This window comes from Pipistrellus kuhlii, unplaced genomic scaffold (assembly GCF_014108245.1).
Source record: "Pipistrellus kuhlii isolate mPipKuh1 unplaced genomic scaffold, mPipKuh1.p scaffold_m20_p_6, whole genome shotgun sequence".
In the NCBI taxonomy this organism is placed as follows: domain Eukaryota; kingdom Metazoa; phylum Chordata; class Mammalia; order Chiroptera; family Vespertilionidae; genus Pipistrellus; species Pipistrellus kuhlii.
The window spans coordinates 61,385,464-61,413,435 of record NW_023425562.1 but is presented as its reverse complement, the minus strand read 5'-3'; the positions used below and the strand labels follow the sequence as shown (position 1 = coordinate 61,413,435).

Below are 27,972 nucleotides of genomic sequence, written 5' to 3'. Positions count from 1 at the left end.
AGCCATCATTCAAATAAGTCTACAAAGAACATCTTCATTTTTTTTCCACTAGTAGTTTGAATTATTCTGGGAATGAATTCTCAGAAGGAGAATTATTGAATCAAAGAATATGAATACTTTTAAAGTCTTCTGTGTTTCTCCAAATTACTTTTCATCTTCAATTGCCCAGAGCAATGTATGAAGGACCAGCTTTCAATGCATATGCACCAGCTTTCGGCATTATTTTTTAAAAATATTTTTATCACAGAACTGGTATTGAAGTGGGATCTCACTTATTTTTTAATTATGTTGCTGTCAATACTACTGTGGTTTTACCTACTCACATGTTTGTTTTTAGCTGCATTTGTTCTTTTCATATTCTCTTTTCAAGTGGGGATTTCCACTCTCACTCCTTATGGCTGGGCCTTTTCACTATCTCTTCTATTTTCCTTTATATTCAAGCCAGAAAGCTATTTCCCTGGCCCCAGACTATAAATAAGAGTTTCTAATTCTGTACTACATTTGCATATATCCTTTGAGAAGCTTGTGCCTGCATGGAGCAAAATAATCGCTCGCACCATTTCCTAGAAGTGAATTCACAGATTGCCTTTCATACATGATCAGTTTAACTTTTATGATAGTCAATTCCATCAAAAATAAGTGCACTATAAATAGCAAGCTACACCAACGTTTTAAATTCTTTATTTGATTTATTTGAGCCCAGGCCTGGGATTCAAACACACTGGTGTTTTAGTCCTACTTCTTTGCTTTCCAAGCTGTGTGACCTTGGGAACAATCACTTAATGCCTCTGTGTATTGGTTTACTCATCTGTAAAGTGGGGGTGACAAGCTTCTCTCATCAAGTCTGTGGTGAAAGTGCAGCAAGAGAAGCTGGAGAACCCAGCTTATAATGGGCACATGTTCCCAAGTCAACTAAGGTTACTTACCTCGCGGGTGCCTCCCTCCCCACTTACCCTAAACCTTCCCTTTTAGACTCTTACTAACAAGAGGTACCATTCAATGAGCATTTATTATGTTGTAGACACATATCTTATCTCATGTTAGAAACATTCTGTAAGGAAAATGACACCCATCATTTTAAAGATTATACAACGGAAGCTCAGAGATATTTATCAATTTACCCAGGGTCACAGAAAGGAGATGCCAAAAAACCCCAGGACAGTCTATCTAACTCTAGAGCTTATGCTCTGACACTTTGCAATAACTCTCCTGCAGCTAGTGAGCTTAACCACTTAAGACCAGAGCCCTCAAAGGAACTGAGAGTAGATATCATGAAGGAAGTGAGTGATAAGTGCCAAAAAAGGGGGAGGGAGAAGCTAGATTCCATTTATTTCATAAGTTTGGTCCTATTGTATCAGTTAAAGGCAAAACACATTAGAACCATTCTTTTTTTTTTTTTTAATATATTTTATTGATTTTTTTTTTGCCCCCCGCCCTCCCTCCCACACATCCCCTCCCTCCCCAGAGTTTTGTGTCCATTGGTTGTACTTATATGAATGTATAAAAGTCCTTCGGTTGATCTATTATCTCCCCCAGATCTTCCTCCCCTCCCCGCTGTAGAACCATTCTTGACTTCTGTTTCTCTCACAGCTTTTGATTCATTAGCAATCCTGTCCAAGATATATTTAGAACAAAGTTACATCTCATTCCCTCCACCTCAGTCATCTTCATCCAAAAATCTTTGTCATGACTGCTAGGGTAGATTTTTTTATCACCATCCCTACATTTCACTACCCCTTCTTGTGAGATATGTGGATAATAGGCATGCCTATTTGTGTGTTTTGGCCAACAAAATATGTATGCAAATGACATGTTCTGCTGTTGAGCAAGAGCCATCATGTAGTTATGTCATTTCTCTTCCCCATGCCATGACCCCCATGATGTTACAGATTGGGGCTAGTCTTTCTATATGGATTGCAGACAGTATCAATCAGAGCAATAGTCAACATCCAACCTGAGCCAGAAATAAACTTTTGTGATTCTAAATCACTGAGATTCTACAGTTCCTGTTAATGCAGCAAAACCTAGCAGAGGCTGACTTTTAACTGCTTTCCTGACTTCTATGTTTGATAGAGCCTTTTAACTGCTTTCCTGGCTTCTATGTTTGACCCCTACAGTACATATCACAGCCAGTAATTGGTCTTAAACAAGAATCAGATGATTTCACTACTTTGGGATACAACTTTTTCATTAGTTTTTCAAGTAACAGAGTAAAATCCAAATTCTTTATCTGACATTTGCTATCTTTCTAAATTCATCACCTTTTCCTGTTCACCATTGCTTAACCTGATACAACCCACTGACCTTCTCTTAGTTTTCCTTGAATATACCAAACACAATTTCATTTTTTTTGTTTATCTTTGCTGCTTTTGTCAGGAATAGTCTTACCTGAAAACAAGGCTTACTTCCATAGTGGAGTGAGGATGGTCTCTGTTCAAATGTCACATAATCAAAGTCCTCCTCCCACCACAATGCTAGCCCCACTTTTCTTTCAAAACTTATTATGTCACCTTAAAGGGCATATCTCTGTGTGCCATATTATGTGCTTGTTTTGGTTGACTTCTCCCCACTAGAGTGTAAGCTTCCTGAAGGTAAGCACTCAGTTTTCTCCACTGCTCTGTCCCCATGGCATAGGAACTGCCAAGGTACATCCCAGATGCTCACTAAATATGTTCAAGCAAATAAATGAACTCTTAACATACTTAATCTAAGAGAAATGTTTATCTACTGGTGCTCCCACTTATTCTTCTATTGACTATTTCAGAGATCACACACTTTTTTTCATAAAGGACCAGAGAGTAAATATTTCAGACTTTGCTGGCCATATGGTTTCTATGGAAACTATCTGACTCTCCCTTTGTAGCCCCCAAACAGCCTCAGATAATGAGCAAACACATGGATGTGGCTAGGTTCCAACAAAACGTAATTTATAAAAAACAGGTGGTATGCCTGAGGAATATAGTTTGTCAACCTCTGGACTAGTGAGACCATTGGCTTAAGCAAAGCTTAACACTTGATTGTAACTAAAGGTAAATGTAATATTGTATTATGAAAGCTTGAATGTCCATTCCATACACAACAGCCTGGATAAGTTTAACACTTTCATAGCTGAAATTTCCATTCAAGGTTGGGTCTTACATTGGGGGAAAAATATTTCAAATGTAGATGTAAGTAAAAGTGTCATTAGACAGGTAACTTTCTGATGATTGTTGTCTTTGACTGCTTGATAACTGCTCCAGCTAAAGGTGAGTGAGAACCGTGTGCCTTCTCCCTTAGAAAGTGGGTGTTTTGCCCCAGGCCAAGGGCCTATCTATTTTTCTTTGGCCAGTGAAGTGAGTGTTTCTCTGGGTATGCTCTCAGACTTGTAGGGAGGGAATTCATGCCTGTCTTTCTTCCTAGCTTCCTTGGTCTGGTTCTCTCCCGACAGCAAAGATGCAGGTGTGGCCTGAACTCCAGCTGGACCTGGGCTTCCTAGACCTTCCTACCTGTGTCTCCTACTACCTTTTCCTGCCTCTGGTGTTGTGAACTTCTAATCTTGTGCACTTGACTTAGTGCCGTGTTTGCAATGGATTTTCCAAGCTCACCTGCCATGTCCGTCTCAGCTAACCAGGGCTGGGCTATGTTTAACTTGACACATAGATTGGGCTTTGACCTCTTCTTAGAGTGGGGTGGAGGTCAGGGCACCTAGAGCTTCTACCATGGCAGCCTTACAAATGACTTAATTCAACCTCCGCCTTACCCTGACTTAATGACTCTTTACATAAATCATACCACAACCACTGCATTTAGAGAAGGAAAGCTAAAGTGTGACTTCTTACATTTCAATTATAATATCAGTAGTTAATATTTATAGAGTACTTCCTGCGGGCCATGCGCTGTTCTGAGCAACATCCGCATGTGAAGTAGCATCCCTGACTGCTGATGGCAGCCCTAAGAGGTGAGCACTAGCCTCATCTCCACTGTGCTCATCAGAATGAGGCTGGTGCTGCCAGGCATGCTTGTCCAGCAAGTGCAAGAGTGGGAATTGGAACCCTGGCATCAGCTCCAGAGCTGCATCCTTATCTCCCATGGTTTCCTTTCTCTCTTTTCCTCCTATTCTCGCCCGCTTCCCTCTTCCCTCTTCCACCTCTCCCCATCTCTACCATAACTTTAGCCACCAGCTTAGGAAACCTTTTTGAACCTTTAAAACCAAAGCAAACATTTACTGAATTTCATCTAATGATTTTAATTGGGAGCACCTGAAAACTCTAGAAGTTCCTCTGTTGGAGTCTGTGGTTTTGAGATATTTTGCATAGTGCAAAAGATCACTCTGGATATGAAAAAGAGTTGCAGTTTTAAGGTTTTGTTCCTTCATAGAAACCATCATCAGTAGACACCGGAATGTGAAAGTACCTCACTGCACAATTGCTCCTTATTAAACCCAAACCTTTTTTTTAGAAACTGCTATCACTGGGTTCAATAATCTATAAACCATATGGCTCAATTACTAACATCTAGGGGAAAATCTGCCCTTGAAATCCTTTATGCTTGACAGGCACCAGCAGGGTGCATTTGATATCCATTTTATGTGAGCATTTATGTAGCAGTTACACTGCATCTCAGATTATTATTTCTCTCATAGAATGAAGCTTTATTTTCAGAGATGCTTCATTTAATCTCATCCTCAAATTTAATATATTTTCATCATATATGTTATCACATTACCCAGTTTTCCATCTTGTGCAATTACTGGTTACAAAGTAGCTGCCCAAGGGGGGAGAATAGGGAGCAGCTTGGGGATGAGGTGGGTGGGTGGGTGTCTCCTGTGGGGAGGAAGGAGACTGATAGGGAGCCAAGAGAATGAAGATCAAGTGGTGAATTACTATGTCAGGACAATCAGAAAGGCTAAGGCAATGAGGCAGAGAAACAGAAGGGCAGATAAATGGGATAAATAATAAATAAATCCCTTGTGCAAAATAAAAGGCTCTCCAGAAAGAGAGTGAATTATAGCCTGTCCCCTATCCCAGAACATAACCTTTTATTTTGGCTCATACAATAAATAGTAGGCAACTGCAAATAGGATGCTCGCTTTGGGGGATATATTGCCCAGAAGCTTTCCTGATTACAAAGGCTAAGAGCAGATAAACTGTGTGACATAAAAATGACAAACTTCAACTATCAGTTTATGTGGCTGCTGTAGAACACGCTGTGGCTAGTCTAATTAGACTGTGAAGGTCATATCCAAATACATAGGGAGGATCAAACTGGCAAACACTGAAAGAATCTTTACATTACCTTCTAGTATATTGTACTTGGAAAACAGAGAAAGACATGTGAAAATAGAGAAAGACAAAATTCATTTATCTGATCAACTGAGGCCAGAAAGACTAAAAATGAAAGATATGCAAATTACATGTCTTTTTTTTTTCTTCTTTAGAATGGAAGATTTCATTTTAAAGCATGTTTATTGAGGACCTACTAAATACCAGATTCTTTTCAAAGTGCTTGGGACAGATTAGGGAACAAAATTAAGATCCTGCCAAAACCGGTTTGGCTCCATGGATAGAGTGTCGGCCTGACGACTGAAAGGTCCTGGGTTCAATTCTGGTCAAGGGCATGTACCTTAGTTGTGGGCACATCCCTTAGTTGTGAGCGTGCAAGAGTCAGAGCTGATTGATGTTTCTCTCTCATCTATGTTTCTAACTTTCTATCCCTCTCTCTTCCTCTCTCTAAAAAAAAAAATCAAAATAAAGATCCTGTCTTTGTGGACCTTATACTCCAGTAAAAGGAGACAGACAATAAACAGGGATCATAATTAAGTAAACTAAGAAGAGCGGTAGAAGGTGGTAAATAGGAAAAATAAAGAGGAGCTAGGGAGTGCCTCAGGCATGTGGGAGTGGGCATGAAGGCTGTTACAGGATTACATAGAGTGCTCCCAGTAGCCCCCGAGAAGGTGGCATCTGAGAAAGGCTTCAAGGGGATAAGAGGTGTACCGTACAGACACCTGGGTGAAGGGCATTCCAGGCAGCGGGAACAGGCTGTGAGGTGGGACAGGCCTACCATGATCAAGGATCAGGAAGGAGGCCAGTGAAGTGGTGGCTGAGTGAGTGAGGGAATGATAAGGCGGGGAGGATAAGACCAATCACGTAGGGCCTAGCCCCACATTTCTCAGGTGACAGCTCTGCATTTACATGGCACTGAGAGTAAGCACCTCCTTAAATTTCGCATGGGAGGAGCTCACTCTAGTGCCAGTCCTGAAGTAGAAAATTCCTGCTTTGTATATTTGTCCATAAAACAGGCTGGCATTTCTATACCCCACACTTATCCTTGTCTACCACCACTACCCATAACTTTGCAAGAAAGATCTATCCTCCAAAGGCATATCAGCAGGAAGCATGGCTGGGCAAACCAACCATCAGGGGATATGGGTTTGCTGTTCTCTTTGGCCACCCCATTACCCCAGTTCCAGCAGGGAGAGAAAGTATTCTGGGCTAGATTTAGTCTTTAGTTTCTGAATCTGTCAGCAAGTGTGCGGATGTGGTTGAGAAGTTGTGTCTCTGGAGCTGGGGAATAGACATTCAATCAGCCCGTGGCTCTGCGATCATACATAAGATTGAAGAACCACTTGTACGGTCGAGTGCACAGGGAGAGTCACTCTAAGCCAACTCGATGGCTGAGGCCAAAAAGTCAATGCTCCACATAAAATAAATATGCCTTAGAAGAAATTCAAAGAACCTTGAGGATTATAAATTTTTAAGAAAATGTATTTCCTTAATAATAAAAAACAAAAACAAATGAATTTACATGAGCAAGGAGCAAGGGGGTGGGTGGGCCATCCTGGGAAGGGGTCAGTGCACAAGGCCATCGATCCCTTAGCTCAATAATGGTTCCATCAGGATCATCTCCACCCATCAACAGACAGATGAGCCCAAATTGCTCACACCACACCAATGTCATCTGTCCTCCACTTTTCCTTGAAGAGTTCAATAGGCCTTGACTAGTTTTCCTCAGTGGTTAGAGATTAGCCCATAACTGAAGGGTCATGGGTTCAATTTCAATCATGGGCATGTACTTTGGTTGCCGGTCAATCCCTGGCCCTGGTCGGAGTTTGAGCAGGAGGCAACCAATCAATGTGTCTCTCTCACATCAATATTTTTCTCTCTCTCCCCTTACTCACTCTCTTAAAAAAAAAAAAAAAATCAGTGGGTGGGGGAGATACATACCCTCACTCCTGGGGGTAAACCTGAGGATTAGAAAAAAAAAAAAAAAAGTCCAATCAGATTGGGGGTGATATCTTAGATGACTGACAAAGGACATTGGCAGGAACTTGAGAGGGTGAGAGACTATGAAAATGAAACAAAAAAACTTTGATTTTCCATTAAAGAAAACAAAAAGACCTTAAGGGTGGTCAATTTCAGGAGCAGATACAACTTTTGAAGATTTTGATCAGAATTAAGATAACCCTATATTAAACTTTGTTGTAAAATTTAGTGAAGAATGCTATTTTTCTCTAATTATTGTACTGAAACTTCATTTTAAGAAATCATAAAAACTTAGATTTCCTAGATACAACATACTTAACACATTTTAAGGTGCTAGTGATATTACTTCTGAACACATTTTTATTGCTGTCAAACTTAGTGCCATTGATCAGGACACCATTTACCCCGACTGAAACCTGGCTGTTCTGTAAAATCTTTTATCTTTTTTGATGCTCTCTGAAGTGGTAGCTGTTTATCACATTGCAAGTGCCTGAGGCCTAAAAGCTGGAGCCTGGGAATTTGTTGCTCCTAATGCTACTTCTGAAACATAACTTCCCAATCTTATTTTAAAATGAAATAAAAACCCAGTTCTCATGAAGCAGCCAAGACAGTTTTTACCGTGTCCTCACATCTGCTATCTACTGAGCTCCATTCATTCAACAAAGACCTTGGCAAGTGGCTCACTGTACTCTTCTTCTTTATCCAAAGCTTTGTGTCTAATCTTGGTGACATAAACATCTAACTCACCCCTATAAACACAGGTCCCATCATGTAAGCCCCCTTGCCAGGGTTGCCTGGTGCTCAGGGCAGAACTGATTCAAGGTCACTAACTCTTGCCCTAATCAACCAAAAAAACAGAACCCAGGTATTTGGGGAACCAAGGTATAGTGGCAACAGGGCCATTGAAAATGGGGGGGTGGGTGGTGTTTGTCCTCTGGCCTTTTTCCACTAATTCCCTTCCAAAGATGTGAGAAATCTGAGACAGCCAAGAAAACTTGTATAGCAACATATCCCCTTTCTAGATCACTTTCTGGGTACCAAGGATCCAGATATTCCCACCCAAGTGGTTCTAAGCTCCTGAGAATGGTTCTTTGCAGGAGAAATGAACTCCAGTGTCTAAATGCATGAATGTGGGGCTCTTTTTGGTGTAGGATAGAGCCATATATGGAAAGAAGGGAGTTGGCTATTCCTAGCTAATAAGAATGGCTGATGCTTGTTATAAATTACAGCTTTAGTCCTGCCTACTAGGTAGGATTTATTAAGTTATCTAATCATATGATTATCTCTGCTTCCTGACAGAAATCCATAGAAAAACCCTGCTGCTTTGAGCCCCACTCCCTCATATCACCTAATCCTGTAAGTCTTTTTTTTTAATGTAATATATTTTATTGATTTTTTTACAAAGAGGAAGGGAGAGGGATAGAGAGTTAAAAACATTGATGAGAGAGAAACATCGATCAGCTGCCTCCTGCACACTCCCTACCGGACAGGAGCACTTGATGTACTGTCAAGTGCTCCTGTCCGGTTGTCGCTGTGTGGAGTAGGGAGTGCCTACAACCACGGTACATGCCCTTGACTAGAATTGAACCTGGGACTCTTGCGTCCACAGGCTGACGTTCATCCACTGAGCCAAACCAGTTAGGGCTGTAAGTCTTATTTAACACACTTGTACGGAGAAACCACAGTTCCCCATGACATGTGTGCTCCCTTGTTGCATAAGTCAATAAGCCCAACTTTGACTTACAGGTGTGTTCTTAGGGATTTTGACCCCCTTGGTATCAACGTGCTACAAACTGGCATGTAATAGTCAATATACCATTCTGGCATCTCAGAATAAAATATTGTATGATAATTAATAGTAACTATTAATATCAGCATCATCATCTAGAAAGCTAGAGATACATGCAGTAATACTGATGAAATCTCTCAAAGATGCAGAGTAAAAGAAACAAGAAACAGAATAATGCACACGAGAGTATGAGTCCACTTACAACAAGTTTAAAAAGTGGTGAAACTCTGCTGTTGAGAGCTGTACATAAACGAGAACAGCTCTAAAGGAAAGCAAAGAGCGATTACTGTAGCGGTCAGGAAGGTGGTCCGGTGGTCTTCTCTGGGGTAAGGAGGTCATTCTGATGGAAATGGGTACACAAGGTTTTTCTAGGGTACCAATAAGTTTCTATTTCTTGTTTTAGGTTACATGGTGCACTAATATGCACGAATAAATTGTATGTATTTTTATGTTACATTTCACAATGTTAAAATGCAAGAATAAAAGAATAAGAGTGCTAAATAGACAAATAAATTGACATTTCTTTTCATAAAACAGCTTAGATTTGGTAAGAGTCAATTCAGGTGGTGCCCATTACCCATGAATAAGTTGCTAAACTGTAACCTCTGAAATGGCAGAAATGATTCAAGGCCTATGGATTTCATTGTAGCCACCAGGGCTTTCTACTTTAGTAGGCTTTCCTTCCCCAGTTGTCTCTGTTAACAGAATCATTCACTCTACCTTGAAGGATATTTCTGTTGTCATGGTGAACCCATGGGTGATGACTGGTTCTTCCTCTGCAGTCCGTCCTTTCCAGCAGTCCAACTCCACACAGCGACAACCAGACAGGAGCACTTGACGGTACATCTCGACGGAGGAGTTTCCAGCCAGCTGGCCAGCTGTAAAACACCAACAAAATGAACCCCAGAATCCCATGAATCAAAGAAGACATTGCTGGCTTCCTAGACAGGCTCTTCAACAATAAGAAAACACTGTGTCTAAGAGATGGAATAGTTGCTCTCAGTCTTTCTTCTGCCTCCACATACCAGAAGGTAGTGGGACAACCCTTAATGCAGTTGTGACTTCCTAGAAGTGGTTTTGGGGAAGAGAAAATGTAAGAAAGAAAGCATTGTAACAATAGCACTAATTCATTTTAATTAACTTCTTACCATGTGCCAAGTGTAGTTTTTTAAACCCTACATGCATTACTACATTTGTTACAAAGACTTCTTGGGATTACTAACTTTAAAAACTAACAAAAAAGCTTATTTTTAGATAATGAAAATGGTATAAAGGAATTCATTTACCCAAGTTTCTGAAGCTAGTAAATGGAAGACCCAGGATTATAACTTGAATATAATTCTGACAGTTTCTATGAAGGAGTACTGTTGACAGGTTATTATTATATGTCAACTCCTCTTGTCATGTTTGTCCAAGGTACAAATGCTTAGAAAAGCTAAACATCCTCTTCTCAAAAAGTGCTCTTCTATTTTTGACAAAAGAAGTGAAAAACTTATACTCAAATAATTACAAAACATTGTTTAAAAAATTAAACACAACCTAAATATATAAAAAGACATCCCATATTCATGGGGTGGAAGACTTAGTATTAAGATAGTACTACTCCCCAAATTGACCTAAAGTTCAATCCTGAAGATTCTAATATCTAAGATCAAACATCTAAACCTTCCTGCAATTTAATCTCTGGCCCGGATTGAATGACTAAATAGTTTTGCAATTTGAATTCTGACTATTTACATGAGGACCTGCATTCCTTGCATTGTCCCTTTAGTCACAATACTTATTATATCAGTTAATTTTGCAGACTTGAAGGGAAACTGAGACATTGGCTCATGCCTTGCAACTACCCACTACTAACCATGCCTTGTGACCTGCCCCTACTGACCATGTCTTATGTCTTATGACTCTAATCTTCGCCATATCTCATGACTCTACCTGCCAATCTCTATTCTGCTTGCACATACTCACTGTTTTGATACTTGCCCCAAACAATCCCTTTAAAGATCAGGTCACTGTACCAATGCACTTAAGTCCTGTGCCCTATCCCTTCCTCTTCAGAATATACTTTTGGTCTATGCTGAAGGCTACCTCTCCTTGTAAGCCACAGATGAACCTTTCTTTTACCTGTGAGAAGGGTCTTCTGGAATATCTATTGACAATTTTCATCAAAATTCTAGCTGGCTTTTTGTCACAAATTGACCAGCTGGTCCTCAAATTAGCATGAAAATTTAAAGGGCCCAGAATATCCAAAACGGTCTTAAAAAAAATAAGAACAAACTTGGAGGACTCACACTTCCCAATTTGAAAACTTAACTGTGAAGCTATAGTAATCAAGACAAGTGTACTGGCATAAGGATAGACATATGGAACACTGGAATAGAACTGAGAGTCCAGAAATAAACCCTCATGTTCATGGTCAATTGACTTACAACAAGGGTGCCAAAACAAGACACTGCAGAGAGAATCATTCTTTAAATAAACAAATGGTGCTGAGGCAATTGGTTAGCCACATGTGAAATAATGATATTAGACCCCTATCTGACATCATATACAAAAATTTAAAATGGATTAAGCTTCTAACTGTAAGTTTTTAATAAAGACTATGCTCACATAGCTTTAAAGCATCGGGTAAATCTTCGTAACCTGGAATTAGCAGTGTAATCTGGATAAGAGACCAAAAGCACAAGCAACAACAACAACAACAACAACAACAAAATAAACTTTATAAAAAAATCTTTGTGAACAGAAATGAAATATTCCTGTAAAGTGATGAGAATTGTAATAATCAAAGCACCTGAGAAGTGCTGGCAGAAATGAAAGCACAACTATTCCTGTTTCACTGAAGAAGTCACCAATTTCTTGACAAATTATTTTTGTAAGATTAATCTACACTAATAAAAGAGAAATATGTAAATTGTCTGTACCTCCACAACATCCAACAGCCAATCAGGATGGAATATTCAAATTAGCAGAACAAAGATGGCAGTGCCCCTCCTTCCCCTCTCAGTTGCTCCAGGCACTGAGCTGCCAGGCAGGGCAGGATGCCTGCTATGAGGGGAAGGGTGGAAGGTGGAGGGAGCTACAGGAGCAGTGCTCCAGCAGGAGGGAAACAAAGACTCTGCCTGGAGTGAAGTGAAGCCTGCAGACTCCTGCCAGAGTCAGTAAGAAACCTGCAGACTCTGACCAGAATCAGTGAAGACTCTGGCTAGAGTGAAGGCAGAAGGCTGCAGCCAGAGAGAAGGCCTGGGTCCTGGGTGCCAGAGGAAAACTGGTGCCAGCAGCCAGGTTAAGGAAGGCCTATTGCAGGAATCTTCATGCAACGGGCCTCTAGTAATAAATAACTTTCAAGACAAGACCACCATCAATACAAAATGGAAGTCTGTTTTCTACATGAAAGATTTTCTCTTATCAATACTCTATATTAGGGGTGTCGAACTCAATCAGAGAAGGGGCCAAAATCTAAAATCCAGCCTAAATCGCAGGCCGAATGATTTACTGAACAGTCATAAACTGTCATTGTGATGGAAACGCAGTGGAGTGCAGTGATGACAGCGCGGTGTGGACCACATTGCAAGGCCTGGCGGGACGGATTTGGCCCGAGGGCCTTGTGTTTGACACATGTGCTCTATATCATCTTTTAAAATAGTGAGTCTAAAGATGACATTGAAGAAAACTGTCAAAATGTTGTTGAAATGGACAAGATCTGCCTGGTGGAGACAGGGAACAAAGAAAATGGATGTCAGTACACCCAATTACAATATCAGCATAACAAAAAGGTGGCACTCTTGAGTTCCAAAAGGCCCTAGTAAATGCACTGAAAGGTGATTGAGTAGGTGGCATAATTACTTTTCTCTCCTGGAAAAATAGGACATTTTATCTCTTTCATTACATTTAAAATTTTTATTGTTGACACTATTTACAGATGTTCCCCTTTTTCTCTCCCTTTGCCCACCTCCAGCCAGCCCACACACCTTCTCCCCCCACCCCCCACTTGATCCTCACCACACTGTTGTGAAAAATGGGGCATTCTAAACACACAGATGTGTTTGCAAAAGCAGAAATGCTGACCAGATAATCTAGAAAGTTCCTGGTGCTAGATAATTAATTTGCCATTTATAATTGCCTCAAAGTTTGTGGTAATAAAGGTCTTTGCTGCATAAAGGCAAAGGGGATAGTGGAAATGAAATGGAAAAGATAGTTGTTTACCTACTGAACTTAAGGGAGGGCTACTTGCAATTGCATTTATCATTCAAAGAACAAATAGAAGGAATTTAATGTACTTAAATCATGTTGATTAGTTAATGTTTTTTTTTAAATATATTTTTATTGATTTCAAAGAGGAAGAGAGAGATAGAAACATCAATGAAGAGAGGGAATCATTGATTCGCTGCCTCCTGCACATTGGACCTAGCCCGCAACCCAAGCATGTGCCCTTGACCAGAATCGAACCTGGGACCCTTCCATCAGCAGGCTGATGCTCTATCCACTAAGCCAAACCAGCTAGGACAATCAGTTAATGTTTTGAAAGACATAGTAAGGCAGAGGTTTGTGAGATGCAAAGGAATTTGAAGGAAAAAAAAAAAAAAAAAAGAAACCTAAAAAATGGGAGGTGTGTGTGTGTTGTGTTTATTGTCTAACATCTAAACCCAACAGAATCTCTCCAAAGTAAACTTGTTCATTCTTACAATAAATAATATTTTTAGACATGGAAGTCTCCCAACAAAAGCATATTTTGAGGAAACTCACATATTTCCAAAATTGTCCTTTTTCTTGGAATGCATATTAGTTTTCTTATATGTTTTTCCTTCACTTATGGAGATTTTTTTCTAAATATGTATATTAATATTCTCCATTATTCTCTCCTTTTCTGCCTAAAGCCTTGTCTGTTCTTAACTCCTCATTCTTATATCCCATGCCCTGTTATATTTCCATTTGATTAGGTCCAATAAATACAGCTTCTGAGGCCAGAGGATTGCCAGGGGTGGGGATTAATAATATGTCATGAGTCACTCAACCCTTGTTATTTCTGAAACTAGTATCTGACATCATCTGCCTGGCTGTGAGCACCTCCTGGAATACATTCCATGCCCATGATGGAATTTAGGAGCTGAAGCTCTAATCCATATTAACCCCTAACATTGCCCCAAGCCATAGCTCTGCAACTGCTCACTTGACTGCATTCATTCTGGGCAGCTGGCTGCATTCACTAGAGCTTTGTCTCAGGTTACCCAAGGCATTCAGGATGGAAGAGACCAGAAGATAACAATCCCTCTATTAACACAGGCTTCTGAGGAATTTCTCCTCTTGCAAAGGGTGGTGATTAAGTGTGTATACTTATATTTAACATTATTTATTGTCTTCTTATCAACCTGCAGTGGAAGAAGATTCCAGAGTGTGACTCATTAGTTCATTAAGCGACCTTCTTTCATAGTCATTGTCTCCTCTAATAAATGGAAGTGGGGACTATTTCTCTTTGCTTTCAAGGTAGTCAGAGCCAGTCAGGGTGGGGCAAAAGTAGGCTTAGAGTTGTTCCTATGGAAAAATAATACGATAGTTAATAACTAATAGTACAAGAATGAAGTCTGTGTTTCTCCTACTTACAAAACTCTTTTTGCCCCACTCTATAATCCCACCTACCCTTGAGAGAAGTGTTTGCAATATGTGGCAGGTTTTGTTCACCTCAACTGTCTCTAGGGGCATCAGTCTGATCTGATCTTTTCTACAGTGTCTGTTTGCAGCCTCAGGGAGATTGAAACTCTCTTGAACATAAATCCGACTGTCATAAGATGGCTTAGGTAGGAAAGTGGGAAAACAACTTTAAATATGTGTCTTACTAATTATTGGAGTCTGTGCATATTCCCGCATGCATTCTCTGTGGGAGACAAAATACTGGGGATAAAAAAATGACATGAGACATACACCATCTAGGTAGGGAGGCAAGCACAAATAAAGAAGAAGATTCTTATGTACCAGGATCTTTAAACTCACCCTAAACTCTGGTCGCCCTTTCTTTCTCTTCTATCTCTTTGCCAATAGAATTTTCTATTTAGGTTCTAATGTGTTTCAGCCCTGAGTAAGTACTAATTCTCCTCAGCTAGTTGTAGAAGTTCTGTGGCCCAGGTTAGTGGCTCAAGTGGGCATTGCTGTGTGGTGTAACTCTGGGCTATATCTAATAGGACATAAAGGAAAGTCTACTTGGTGGGGTTGAGGGGGACTTCATATATATATATATATATATATATATATATATATATATATATACACACACATATATATATATGTGTGTATATATATATTTGTGTGTGTGTGTATATATATATATATATATATATATATATATAATTTTATTGATTTTTTTTTTTTTTTTACAGAGAGGAAGAGGGATAGAGAGCCAGAAACATTGATGAGAGAGAAACATCGACCAGCTGCCTCTTGCACACTCCCCACCAGGGATGTGCCCGCAACCAATGTACATGCCCCTGATGCCCCTGACCGGAACCAAACCTGGGACCCTTCAGTCAGCAGACCGATGCTCTATCCACTGAGCCAAACCGGTTTCGGTGGGGACTTCACTCTTACAAAGACTTACAAGACAGGAACTTTCCCTGTGCCACATGTGGACCTTATTTCACAGGGAGACAAAATTCAGGGTGCATAGTCATTCTGAAATCGTAAGGGAGCAAAAAGATGGAAAGCATCTGGGCCTCCCATGACATCAATAAATACCCGATTTAATCAATGGTCAACCTGCCTGCTTCTGCACTTTTTGTTGTGTGAGGTAATAAATTTCCTAATATTTCAGCCATTAAGTAATAATATTTTAAATAAACCAGCTAACATAAGAAAAATTCCATATGATCTCACTTATATGTGGAATCTAAAGAACAAAAAAAATGAACAAATGAAATGGAAACAGACTTATAGATAACAGAGAACAAACTGATGGGTGCCAGAGGAATGGGGGATTGTGAGGAAGGGTAAAAAAGGTTAGGGGATTAAGAAAGTACAAATTGGTACTTACAAAATAGTCACCAGGATATATAATATAGCACAGGGAATATAGTGATACTTTAATAACTATGTATGGTGCCAGATGAGTACTTGAAATATTGGGGGGAACATTTTATTAAGTTTATGATTATCTAATCACTATGCTATGCACTTGAAACCAATACAAAATAATATTGTCTATAAACTGTAATTACAAAATAAAATTTGAAAAAGTAATAGTATTATGTTACTGATAGCCCAAAATACGCTGGCATGTATTTTCCTTAGAGGAAGATTTAAACTTGGTCTATTTTCTTGCTCAGTTCATCTTCTTTCCATTCTATCACCCAACTTTCAAAAATAACAGGTTGCATATGTGGAAAGCTAAATGAGTGTGGAGATGTGAGAGAAGGGGTGGCAGTGGAAGACTGACAAGGGTAAAAGTATGTCTTGAGTCTTGTCTAGAACTTTTTTGTAGCTAAGAACATAGAGAGAGGAGTTGAATGATTATTTGATTCATTCAATCAGATAGTATACTTTGTAAGAGGAATAACTGAAACCTAAAGCTACGTTTTCCTTTTTAAGTTGAACAAGGATGTTAATTATTGAGTTATACCACTTTGCCTTGCTGGTGTATATGGAGCCATTATTTCCCAAATGGTTTGTGATATGGGAAGATTTATGAAGAGCTGGAAAACTACAGGTTGAAATGAGTGCATACTGTTCTATCTGGAGAGACTTTTGTTTTGAATCATAAGGGTAGATTTCCCAAGGAAAAATAATAATTTAAAACATAAGTACTACTTGATGTACTGCCAAGGCTATCCAAACCCGAGAAAATGACCATCATAATTAAAAATCAACTTGTTCTGTGCGAATATTTCTCTCAGTCATCTCATTTTATTTTCCCTCTTGGGTGTCTTGATAGTTAACAAAGGGGCAATAATGAGTAGAGAAATAGACATAATAATAATGCATTGCTAAACTGATTGATTTTCATAGTGTAAATTTTTGTAGTCCATTTGAATGCTCAAAAAAAAACCAAAAAAACCCACACACACATTCTAAATATCAAAATTCTCCTTGTTTGAATTTGAACTGTCAGGTATACTAATTACTAAAATGCTCTAAGAAAATACTAAGTAGGATGGTGACAGGGAGATGAAGGTTGGTCAAAACCTTAATAATGTGAACCTGTAAAGCCTTTATTTCTATATTAAAAACATACTGCAGTAGGTGCCAATCTTGTTTATACCTAACATTTTTCAAACCTACTTGAATAGGAAAGCTTTCCTTTTACTCCCAAATAGTCTTTATATAAAATACTGGTTTTGTATAAAAAGTTTTCACTTGTTCTGTAAATAGCTGTAAAATATGCAATTAACTCATTTTCTTAACCTGTTAACCAGGGAGTTCCCTTTTTAATTACACAACCTGTAATGGGCACGTACTCTTTCAGTAGGACATGTCAGTACGCCGTAATTTCATATTATTACTATTTTTTTTATTTATACTTAATTAAAATAAATGATATATATTTTTTCATTTATTTATATATAAAGCACAAAGGAAAATACAAAATTACAAAAAAATTAGAAAAGAATACTAACAAAAAAATGAAAACATCGAATTAAAAAATTATAAATTTTACAAACAATTATAAAGATTACAAAAAACATATACCGTCCCTCTCAGGGCACAACATATATTCCAGGACGTATTCATACGTTCTGCCCATTCCCAATATTGTTTCCATTTGACGTATTTATACGTCCTGCTCGGTTAACAGGTTTTATTGATTTTTAACATTTAATTGGATTTTATTAAGTTATGCATACATTGGTTATATTTTTATTTTATTTATTATACTATTTCTTATAATATTCTTAATTGGCCTTGGGAAGTTTGAATTTCTGTATCATTGATGTTTATATTTACCCAAAGGTATATGAATTCTACATTTAGTTTATCTATAAGTAAAACAATAATACTAGTAATATTGTATAAAGTAAAATCAGATTTTACCTGTATGTCAAAAGAGGATTTTAGGTAAAGCTTCAAGAGCCTCTATTCATATTTATATATAATTATTTTTGGCTAATTATATGGAATCTAATTTCCCTGTAGGCAAAGGAAAGACTTTGATACTGGGACAAGGTAATATTATTAAAATGTGGATTTTATAATGCAAACTTTGGTATAATAATATATAGCTCAGAAAAGTGAGCAAGATAAAATTTTAAAAAAGCACTTAAAAATCAGAACATCATTTATCAAACAGTTTAAAAAAGTAAATATTTGAAAATATGCTAATTATACTACTAGATATTAAATAATTGGAGAGAGAATTAGTTTACTTGTTCAGAAATCATATATATGAATCAGATGGTGGTAATATGAATCCACTGTGCAAAAACTTAGAGACGGTTATTTGAGTTCTGCCTTCATCAAAAATGGAGTGGACATTTTCTTAGTAGCTGAAAGTTCTTCCTTTTGAGAACTGTTTGCCATTAATATGTTAACACCCTAAACAAGCTAACAAAGGAAGTCAAATTCTATACCACATCTGTGCTTACCAAGCTACTCAAGAGGGAGGGCAAGTCCGTGATTCTGGGAGAAATTAATTGGACTGAAATCCTCAAAGGAATGCAGATTAAAAAAAAAAAGAACTACAGAGAAAAACTTGAACAGTATTGTGTAGTTTGTATTAATCTTGAACAATTTTAGAACTATCATTGTGTTGTAAGTAAAGTGAATAAGTAATTATGTATAATTTGTCAGGTATGAAGATTACTAAAGGACGCACAGCTATAGAATCAATTTTACTCGGGAGGTAAAAATGAAAATATGTATGTGAACTTGTGCCTTAACAAGAAAAAATAAAATGAAGTATTTACTTTGTTTTGTTCATGAAAAAGATCTAGAAACATTTTTTTATAAGGCAGGGCAGGACCCAAATTGCTGTTACTCATACAATTTCTTTCCCACTAAAAGGAACAAGGAATCATTGGGGGAAAGTCTGTTTCCATGTGTTTTGCAGAACAAACAAGGTGAGCCTGGAAGATCTTCATGTACCAGAAAGCAAAGACATTTTCAAAGATCAATGGGTGATGTCAAAAAGACCTAGAAGCCAGCCTAAAATATGTTGCCACCAAGTGCTGAGGCAGTTTGAGCATTGAAAGTGGCTTTGTTTGAATGAACAAACAAAATCTGAAAAGCATAACTCCAAAATGATACACAGAAAGAGAAAAATTAATATATTTTGAAGGAAGGTATAAAGAACAGAGTGTACGAGCAGTCTTGTCATTCAATCATTTTGGTATCACTGACTTATTTATTATATGACAAATAGTAGAAAAACTGTATTAAATAGATCAGTTGAAAGTATCGATATTTGAGGATTTCAAAGGACTATTGGCATAATTACTGTATATTGTGACTTTCCAGGTAGATGAAACCAGTGTCCAAAATTTTACTGGAAATGCATTTAAGAATCATGTTATACTGAATATACAAGAAATGCAAAATTCTCTCATGGGCCAATGTCTTTGAAGTTGTATTTCTTATGATCCTATCAGATGAAAGATCTACATTCTTAAGTTGAGGTTTTATAGATCTCCTCAAATTTAAATGAGAAAAAAAGAGTACATCTTTAATTTTAACCTCTATGTAAAATTTAACATTCTCTTCATTTATGAATGCAGGTCACAAATCACAGCAGTACTAACAGAACCTGTGACTTTGTCACGAGTGGAAATCCAGATATTTTCATATCATATTTTAATAGTAGCAAATATCACAACATGCTGTTTACTCACATTTTTTATTGTATTAATAAAATATGTATTACTTTACCACAGATTTGATTTATATTTGATAAAAATATTTCAATAGAATTTATTTCCTCTTTAGTCCTATGTACATTATTTATTTAATACACTGAACACTAGAAAGGTTCCTAGACTTCATCAGACTGCCCAATAGGTCAAAGGCACCAAATAAGATTAAAAAGGTTTGAGAAGGGAAAAACCCTTTATAAAGGCTTAGAAATTTAAGTGCAAAAATGTTGAAATAGGCCTAAGAAACTGAATCCAGGGAAGTGGGCTGAGTGGACACTTTTCTCTTACAAGTTAGTGGTTTTAAAACAGGGCTAACGATATTTTGACACCCCTCCAACCCAGAGCTCTGGTCTATGTCCCCTCCCTTCGAATCTGGATAGGCTTGTGACTGTTTCGACAAATAAAGACGGATGTGGCAATACAGAACATCAGAGATTATAGGCAAAAAGGCAATTAATGTTCCTCCTTGTTCTTTGGGACATTTGTTCTTGTAGCTATGAGCCACCATGTAAGTAGTATCTCAACCCTGGGGCTGCCATGCCATGAGGAAGCCCACACCACATGGTGAGGCCTCCTGCTGGCCGCTAGGTCAGCAGTGCTAATGGGGCCCAGCTGTTGTATGGCCTCAGCCCAACAGCCAGACATGTTAAAGGAGAACCTTCCAGATGATCCCAACTCCCAAAGTGTTTGTGTTACCCTGAGCCATTCACTTCCCAGTTGAGGCCCAAGACACCAGGGAGCAGAGACAAGCTGTCCCCTCTGTGTTCTGTCTGAATTCCTGGTATACAGAATATGGATCCAAAAAAATAAATGGTGGCTGTTTTATGCCAGTGAGTTCTGGAGTGACTTGTTAATGCAGCCACAGGGTGACGAGAATAGGGTTTGGATTGGTCAAACATGAATCTAGTTAGTTTTATGGCACGGCTCTCTCTCAGTAGATAATGCCAGTTGAAAGAAAATAGAACACAAGTAGCCTGAAGGCCAATCTAATTTTCCTAAAGATCATGCCAGTTGTAGTTCAAATGGCTATAGAACTCAGATTATATGACTCAGAATAGATGGTGTCTGATTACACAGAATCATATTGACTGCCCATTCCAACTTTCTCAAGCCTACATTTCTATCTATGTCCTTAATATTCAAAACTATTTTTTCATGGAGTGTGGGACCCAGTGCAGAACCTGATACCAACTCAAACTGCATTTGAGCCAGGAGGAATAGGCCTCTTTAAGGAATTCGGAAGAAAGAACTGCTTAGGTGCCAGATGGCTGAACCCTATGAGACTCCCTTGGAGAAGTCCCCAGTGTCTGGGTTTCCCTTGTCATGCAGTAGGTAGTATGACTGGTCTACTCCACCAAGCAAATCACACACCACTGGGCAATGAGCCGTGAGCACATCAAAACCTTCCCCAGAACGTGGTGAACATTTACAAGGCATAGATTCTAAAAGACACCCCAGACTTTGGTTGCACTGTGGGTTTTCAGGTCTCTCTTATCTTACACTCATTTGGAAATGAATTGTGTGAAGCAGGAGAGTGACATGGCTTTTAAAAACCTTGTTTTTCTTTTTTCATTAACCAGTAGATTTTCCATAAATTCTTTTCAATGCCTGTGATTAGAGATCTGCTATACAGAAAGTATTCTCCTGGAAATTTATTTTGGTTATAAAAACATTTCAGCTTATTGAAATCTGTACGTTACAGATTTTAACTTAAAACTATGTTGAGATAACGTGTATATTATGTGTGCATATAAATGTTTTAATATTTTTTTATTTAATGATCTACCAAAAACCATGACAATACTCAATTTAGGGCAAATTGGAAAATAGTTGTTTTTATTCCTTCACTGTAATATTTATAAAAAATATAGGATGTCATTCAAAGGTCAATTTTTTTCACATCTAAAATTCTGTTATACCTTGAGCAAATTGGCAATTTTCTTTGTGAAGAATTTATTAATTTCTTCAGAATTTTCCTGTAGATAAAAAAAAATCTGCAGATAACTAGTAGGATTGATTACAAATGGCTTTAAGTCCACTGAAGAATGAGTTCAGTTACACAAAAATTCCATTGGTTTGAAGATACCAGATATGGACACCTTTTAGAATACTTGGAAACAGCTAGAGATACATGTGAAAAAATAATATTGTTTTACAAATATCAGGACATGACTGCTTACCTCTGGAGCCTCTGGACATGACCCCAGTTCTCAGAGGGATTTCACAGGAAACAAAAGCAAATGTACCTTCACTTATGAGGGACAGAAGCACAGGATGGTGGAATTTGGTGAGACTGGCTCAAAAACTGTTAAAGAATTACAAAGTCCTACCTGTGAGGTAGGTGTTGTGCGAGGAATTGATGAAATAGTGAGAGAGGGGCTGAGACATATCTTCATTCAGATCCAGTTTCTCAGGTGACACAACGCCATTCTCTTCTCCACTCAGGTAGCGCATAAACCCGTCCACGGATATCTGTCCTGGAGGCAATGCAGAGTGAGGCAGAGTGTGAGTCTAGTCTTTTCATGCATGGCTGGTATCATGTGGTTTTAATTTTCCTGCCCAGAAAGCTCGTGTCACAAAGCAACACGGGCCAGGGCAACCTCCTGTTTTTAAATATAAGAATGGTTACCAACTTTATGGATGGATACAAAAGTGATTAGTGCTTATCTGTGGGTAATAAAATTAAGGGTGGATTTCTAAAATTTCCATTATGAATATATGCTATGTTTATAATAAAAAGTTCATTGCAAGTGGTTTTATTATTGAAAACAAAGTAAAAATGTTTTTAGAAAATGATTTTTTAAAAACAATAAAGATGACCACAAATGAATCTCTCTTAAAGGAAAAAAAAAATCAAATGATAAAAAAGTGGTTTTTAAATTTCTTATTTATAGAATGATTTTATTTTAAATGGAAGAAGTATGATTCATACTTTATTTGGTTTGCCTGGATTCTTTTCTTTTCTTGTAACCTTTCTGAGGTGACTAATGCTAAATATTGAATTAATTCTTTATTGTTATCATTAAAAAATCATTCTAATCTTTATACAATTCATAGAGAGCACCATCTTAACTCTGATCGATCACCATAGTTTGTTTCTTTGACCTTAACAATCAACGCCTCAAAAAACCCCAGCATATTTGTGGGTGGTTAAGACTTTGCCAGTAAATGTTAGAGGATAGCACTGTTTTTGTGTTAAAACAATTTTGTATTAATATAAAAGTGGTACACGTTCACTGAAAAAAATTAGGAAGTGAGAAAAGCCAGAGAGGAAAAATAAAACCTTTTCTGAACAGTTCTAATTCGTCTTTCAGAGCTAATTACTGTTAAACTCTGTGTGTGTATGTCTCTTTATGTCTCTCTGTCTCTCTCACTCATCTTTCTCTGTGTTTGTGTGTGTTTGTGTGTGTGTGTGTGTGTGTGTGTGTACTTCCAGGAAAAAAACGTTTGTGTGTATTATTTAATGAAAGCACAGCCTCTGCCCTCAAAGAGCTCATAATCTAATAGAAAATAAGACAGTTCACACCTTGAAAACAAGATGCGAGCTTTTCCAAAGCAGGGTGTGGGTTTATATCTGTCATCCTTAGAATCTGCCACAAGGCTTTGTGCAGAGAGGTGTGCCATCAGCATTTCTTTTTTATGATCAATGGATTAAAATAGAAAGTAAGTTGCTTGAAACCTAGAAGATCATGAAAAACAGCATAACTGATTCTTTTTTTCTGATTAGTTGGATCATATGAAATTGCTAGTATTTGGCATTATGCAAATGATAACTTGATACAACTTAGGTAGTCTCTACCTGCCCGTATTCCTCAGAGGACCTGTAGTAACTGCAAGTGTCCGTAAGGGCCTACCTGCTACTGGAATAACTGAAAGCATTTCACTAAATCTGAAGATCTGCATATATTATTGCCTGCTGCCAGATAGCAAGGGCAATTTCCCCAACCTGATAACCTTACTGTTTACCCAACCTTACCTTTGATATGTATATCTGCTTTGCTATAGGGAAAAGTGTGCTAATCAAAAGCTATGGGTCCAGAGATTTGAAGAACTTAGTTACTAAAGCTAAGTCTCTCTGGCTCCTCCCCCTATATGCCTTCCTAATTTATATTTCTTCTCTAGCCTCTTTATTAATTTACTTGTAGCCACTTCTCCAGATTCCTGAACCTTACATCCTGGCACTTTTCCACTAACCTTGCACTATTTTTGCAAAACTGCTTACATTTTTTCTGGTCCACTGAGGAGCATAGATGAATGAAAAACATTGAGATTTAAAATAGGAAAACATTGATATTCTAAAGAAATTAGTAACTGCACAAGGAATTTGTTCCTGTGAGTAGTAACTGATCAGAGACAAATTCTACAACTATAGGATGAGTCAACTCTACAGACTCATAATTCTCTTCTAGCTTTAAAATTCAATAAGTTCAAGTGGTTTAACATAATAGGGATGATTACTAGCTCAATTAAAACAAAATGTCCTACAATAGAATGAATTATAAAACATCAAACCACAATTAAGAACAATGCTACAATTTTCTGGAATAAAATCAACAGTAAAGGAAGTTAAGTTCAGAAGGATAAGGCCAGCTGACAAAAGCTAAAAACAAAGCCCCCTACATATTTTCTTAATAAAACCTTTGTATGCTTTCAATTGAGTGTGTCACTCATATAATGAAGCATATATATTGTTTGAATCACTTGGAACAGCGATATTCAACCTTTTCATCCCATAGCACCCATAGACTAATTACTAAAATTCTGTGGCACAGCAAAAAATGATATAATTTTGATTCATTCACACCAGATGGCTATTGTATTGGCTGTTGTTATCATTTTTTTAAAAATTTGATAATCTATTTAGTAGTGCTACTGACTAAATAGTCAGGTATTACATGTTTTAAAAATTCTTGTGAATAAAAACAAAACAAATAACAAATAAAATTTCTAGTGGCATGCTGGTTGAAGACTGCTAACAGAGTCAAAATAGAAAAAAAAAAAAAATCCCTCAAGGAATGAAAAACAACAACTGCTATATAAAGCAGTTGACCATTCAAAAGAAGTTCTGGTGTTCAACAAAAAAGTAAACTGGTGATGCAAAAGTGAAAAGGTCTGACTTTAATGGGAAGAAACAATCTCCTGAGAGACATAGGAGGAAAGTGGCATGGCAAAATGATGGCCCCCAATGGCCACTGATATGACTCCTCATACTTCAGCAATATCCATGCTATAAAGAGCTCTCAAATGTCACATGGGTTTGCACAGATGCCATGGCCAGCAACTGTACCTCTATCTCCGTCTGCCTGTCTCCCTCCCCTAGGGTAGATAATGACTGAGGCTCCACTGGTGGCCTCCTGAACATGTCAGGAAGATAGAAATTCAAAATTCTACTGTGACAAAAATGACAGCACTCAGGGATGCTCTAAAGCAATGTAGTGTATCCACTGACACTCAACTGGATGTATTTCATGTTTACAAGTGCATTCAAAGGCCCTTGGATAATTTACTAGGATACTAGCTACTCTGATATCTTATCTAAATCTAAGGTTAACCTACTGGCCTCAGGAACAACCAAGAGTGAAGAGGCTTTGTGTCCAGAGAAGGGAACTTTGGAGAATAGAACAAAAGAATGGTCTAAGGAATATTGTGAACTGGTCCTCCCATCCTCTCAGTTTCTGACTCCTTTATCTACCGATGTCTAGAAACCAACTTCCAACAGAACTTTTTAGCTTGACCATTCTGTTCTGGGCATCTGAGAATGATGTTTCAGCACAAGTCTCTCTCGAAGAACAAAATATTGTGAATTTACCCTGGAGCTGAGGCACTCCTTTTTGGTGATTATTAATACACATATTTTTAGGGAGATACCAGAGGTGGAGAATAACCAAGGATGTGCCCAAAAGAGTCCTGATTTTCAAGAACTTAAAAAACATACCATGGAAAAATTCTTATTTTTTAAATATATTTTAAAAATTTTATTTCAGAGAGAAAGGGAGATGAAGAGATAGGTAGAAGCATCAATGATGGAAATAATTGATCAGCTGCCTCCTGCATGCCCCCACTGGGGATGAGCCCTGACCAGTAATGGAACCATGACATCCTGATTCATAGGTTGACGCTCAACTACTGAGCACACAGGCCAGGCTCTCTCTTGATTCTTTACAGGAGCTCAGTGATCCAGGGAGGGAAATAGTACAGCATGATCAAAAGCTAATCTCTAGGTAGGATTCATAGGCACATTAGCCAGGCACTTTGAAGTCTGGCTCTTTCTTGCTCAGTGTGTTTTTTAATGGGAGGGTTACCTAGGGAATCATCCCATCCTGGTATCAAAGAGCCAACATGGAAGTACTCCCGAGTTAGTCCTAAAAGCAGATGTAAGGCAGCAGAATAGAGTGCTATGGAGGTTCAAGGAAAGACATGTTGCTGGCTGCGTTTACAGATGTGAGTGTGTGTGTGTGTGTGTGTGTGTGTGTGTGTGTGTGTTTTGTAACAGATTCTGACTTCAAAGGAAATATATGGTATAAGTGCGAGCAGGATAGGACAGGAAGAAAGAGAGGGAGCCAGTATTTGAAGAGCTTCGTGAATTTAATCTATTTCCAGTGTAAAATAGATTAAATTCACGAAGCTAACAAACATTTATATATTAAATTAACAAACATTTATATATTGCTTGCTATATGCAACTATTAACTCATTTCATCCTCATAATAACTCTATGAAGTGGATATTGCTTTTATGTCTATTTTATAGGTGAGAAATGGAAGGCAAGTAGCTTTCTTAACATCACACAGCTTGTAAGTGGATAGTTGGGTTTCGAGCCTACGTATTTAAGCTTTCTGTTCCATGCCATTAACCACAACATTATACTGCTGCAGAAGACACTGCACATAATCTAGTAGTAGAAGAAGGTAAATAATCCTAGGAGGAAGAGCTACATTATTTGAGCACCAACAATGTGCCAGGCACAGAAATCCTATGAGAGATGTATCTTTAAGCTCCCGTTTTCTGTTGAGGCTTAGAAAGGTAAGCAACTTTTCTGGGCTTAGAGGGTAACTTTGCATGAGAGCTGGACCTGGAATGCATGCCAGGGCAACAGAAGGAGATAGTGGTGAGTAGGACAGATAACGTTCCCAGCACTCGCCTGGCTGAGGGACACAGATGATGCAAAGGAAAGCGTCTTGCCTCGGTGACAATTGGCTTCAATCAGGGCACCCTGAAGGAGTCCTAAAATAGCCCTAAATGTGACCAAAGAAGATCCCCCCCCCCCTGTGATTTACTTATCACACTAAAACGTGCTACTTTAATCTCTCCGTTGAAAGAAGCTGGGCTCAGGCAGGACAAATGACCCATCTGGCAGAGGCGTGAGGATTAGCTCTTTGATTAGGATTTGTCTGTCACACTGTAAAATTCTTTTCCAGCCTGAGTTTGCATTCTAGACTTTGCAAGTAATTTAAAGACCTCCTCTAGCATTTTTATTCTCTAACCCAGCAATCTAACTTTTAGGAAGAAAAATAAAATACAACAGAAAACTTGTTATGTCAGTGCGAGGGCAAAAGAAATGTTAAACGGAAGATGTGAGACCGTTCTGTAGGTCTTGCGAAAAATATGCATGTTAGCTTAAAGAAATAAAAATAGCCCCGTACAAGCAAATAACATCTTTCAAAGCCCGGAAATCTAGAGAATTCTCTACGAATTCTGCCTTGCAAGACAGATGGCCTATAAATCCACAGTCATCACACATTTGAGATGGGCAAACTGGACACCATGTGCCAGCTAGCATAGCCACCAGCCTCGTTCTGTTGAGCCAAATGCCAATTAGGCAGGTTCTGGCTCTCAAATGTTTGGATGTCACTGGGATTAGGTGGTTGAGAATCCATTCGTCATCATTCAACCCTTCTCTTAAATGTAATGATACCAGAGCATGTTGTAAGGTCCAATAGATTATTTAGCACCTTCTAAGTCACTTCCACGCACAGTGCTGAGAAGCTATTTCCTTGGCTCATGAATATTCCTAGTGCTATGACCCTTATGTGAATTCTGCTAGAGCAGCTCAGAGACAGTAAGTGCAGATGGCTTTAATATCCAATGGCTCACCAAAATCCCTTTGCCTGCT

The 27,972-nt window shown here is 38.2% G+C and overlaps 1 protein-coding gene across 4 annotated transcripts in view; it reads right to left on the bottom strand.

Annotated features, from left to right (window-relative positions):
* The window catches only part of PLCB1 (phospholipase C beta 1), a 603,902-nt gene that overhangs the window by 128,265 nt on the left and 447,665 nt on the right, over positions 1 to 27,972 (bottom strand). For all 4 annotated transcript variants that reach the window (XM_045574800.1, XM_036419878.2, XM_045574801.1 and 1 more), the window contains exons 10-11: positions 22,190 to 22,336; positions 9,751 to 9,908 (exon numbers count right to left, since the gene is read on the bottom strand). In XM_045574800.1, coding sequence (XP_045430756.1) covers positions 9,751 to 9,908; positions 22,190 to 22,336 — 305 coding nt within the window. The remainder of the gene's footprint in view (positions 1 to 9,750; positions 9,909 to 22,189; positions 22,337 to 27,972) is intronic.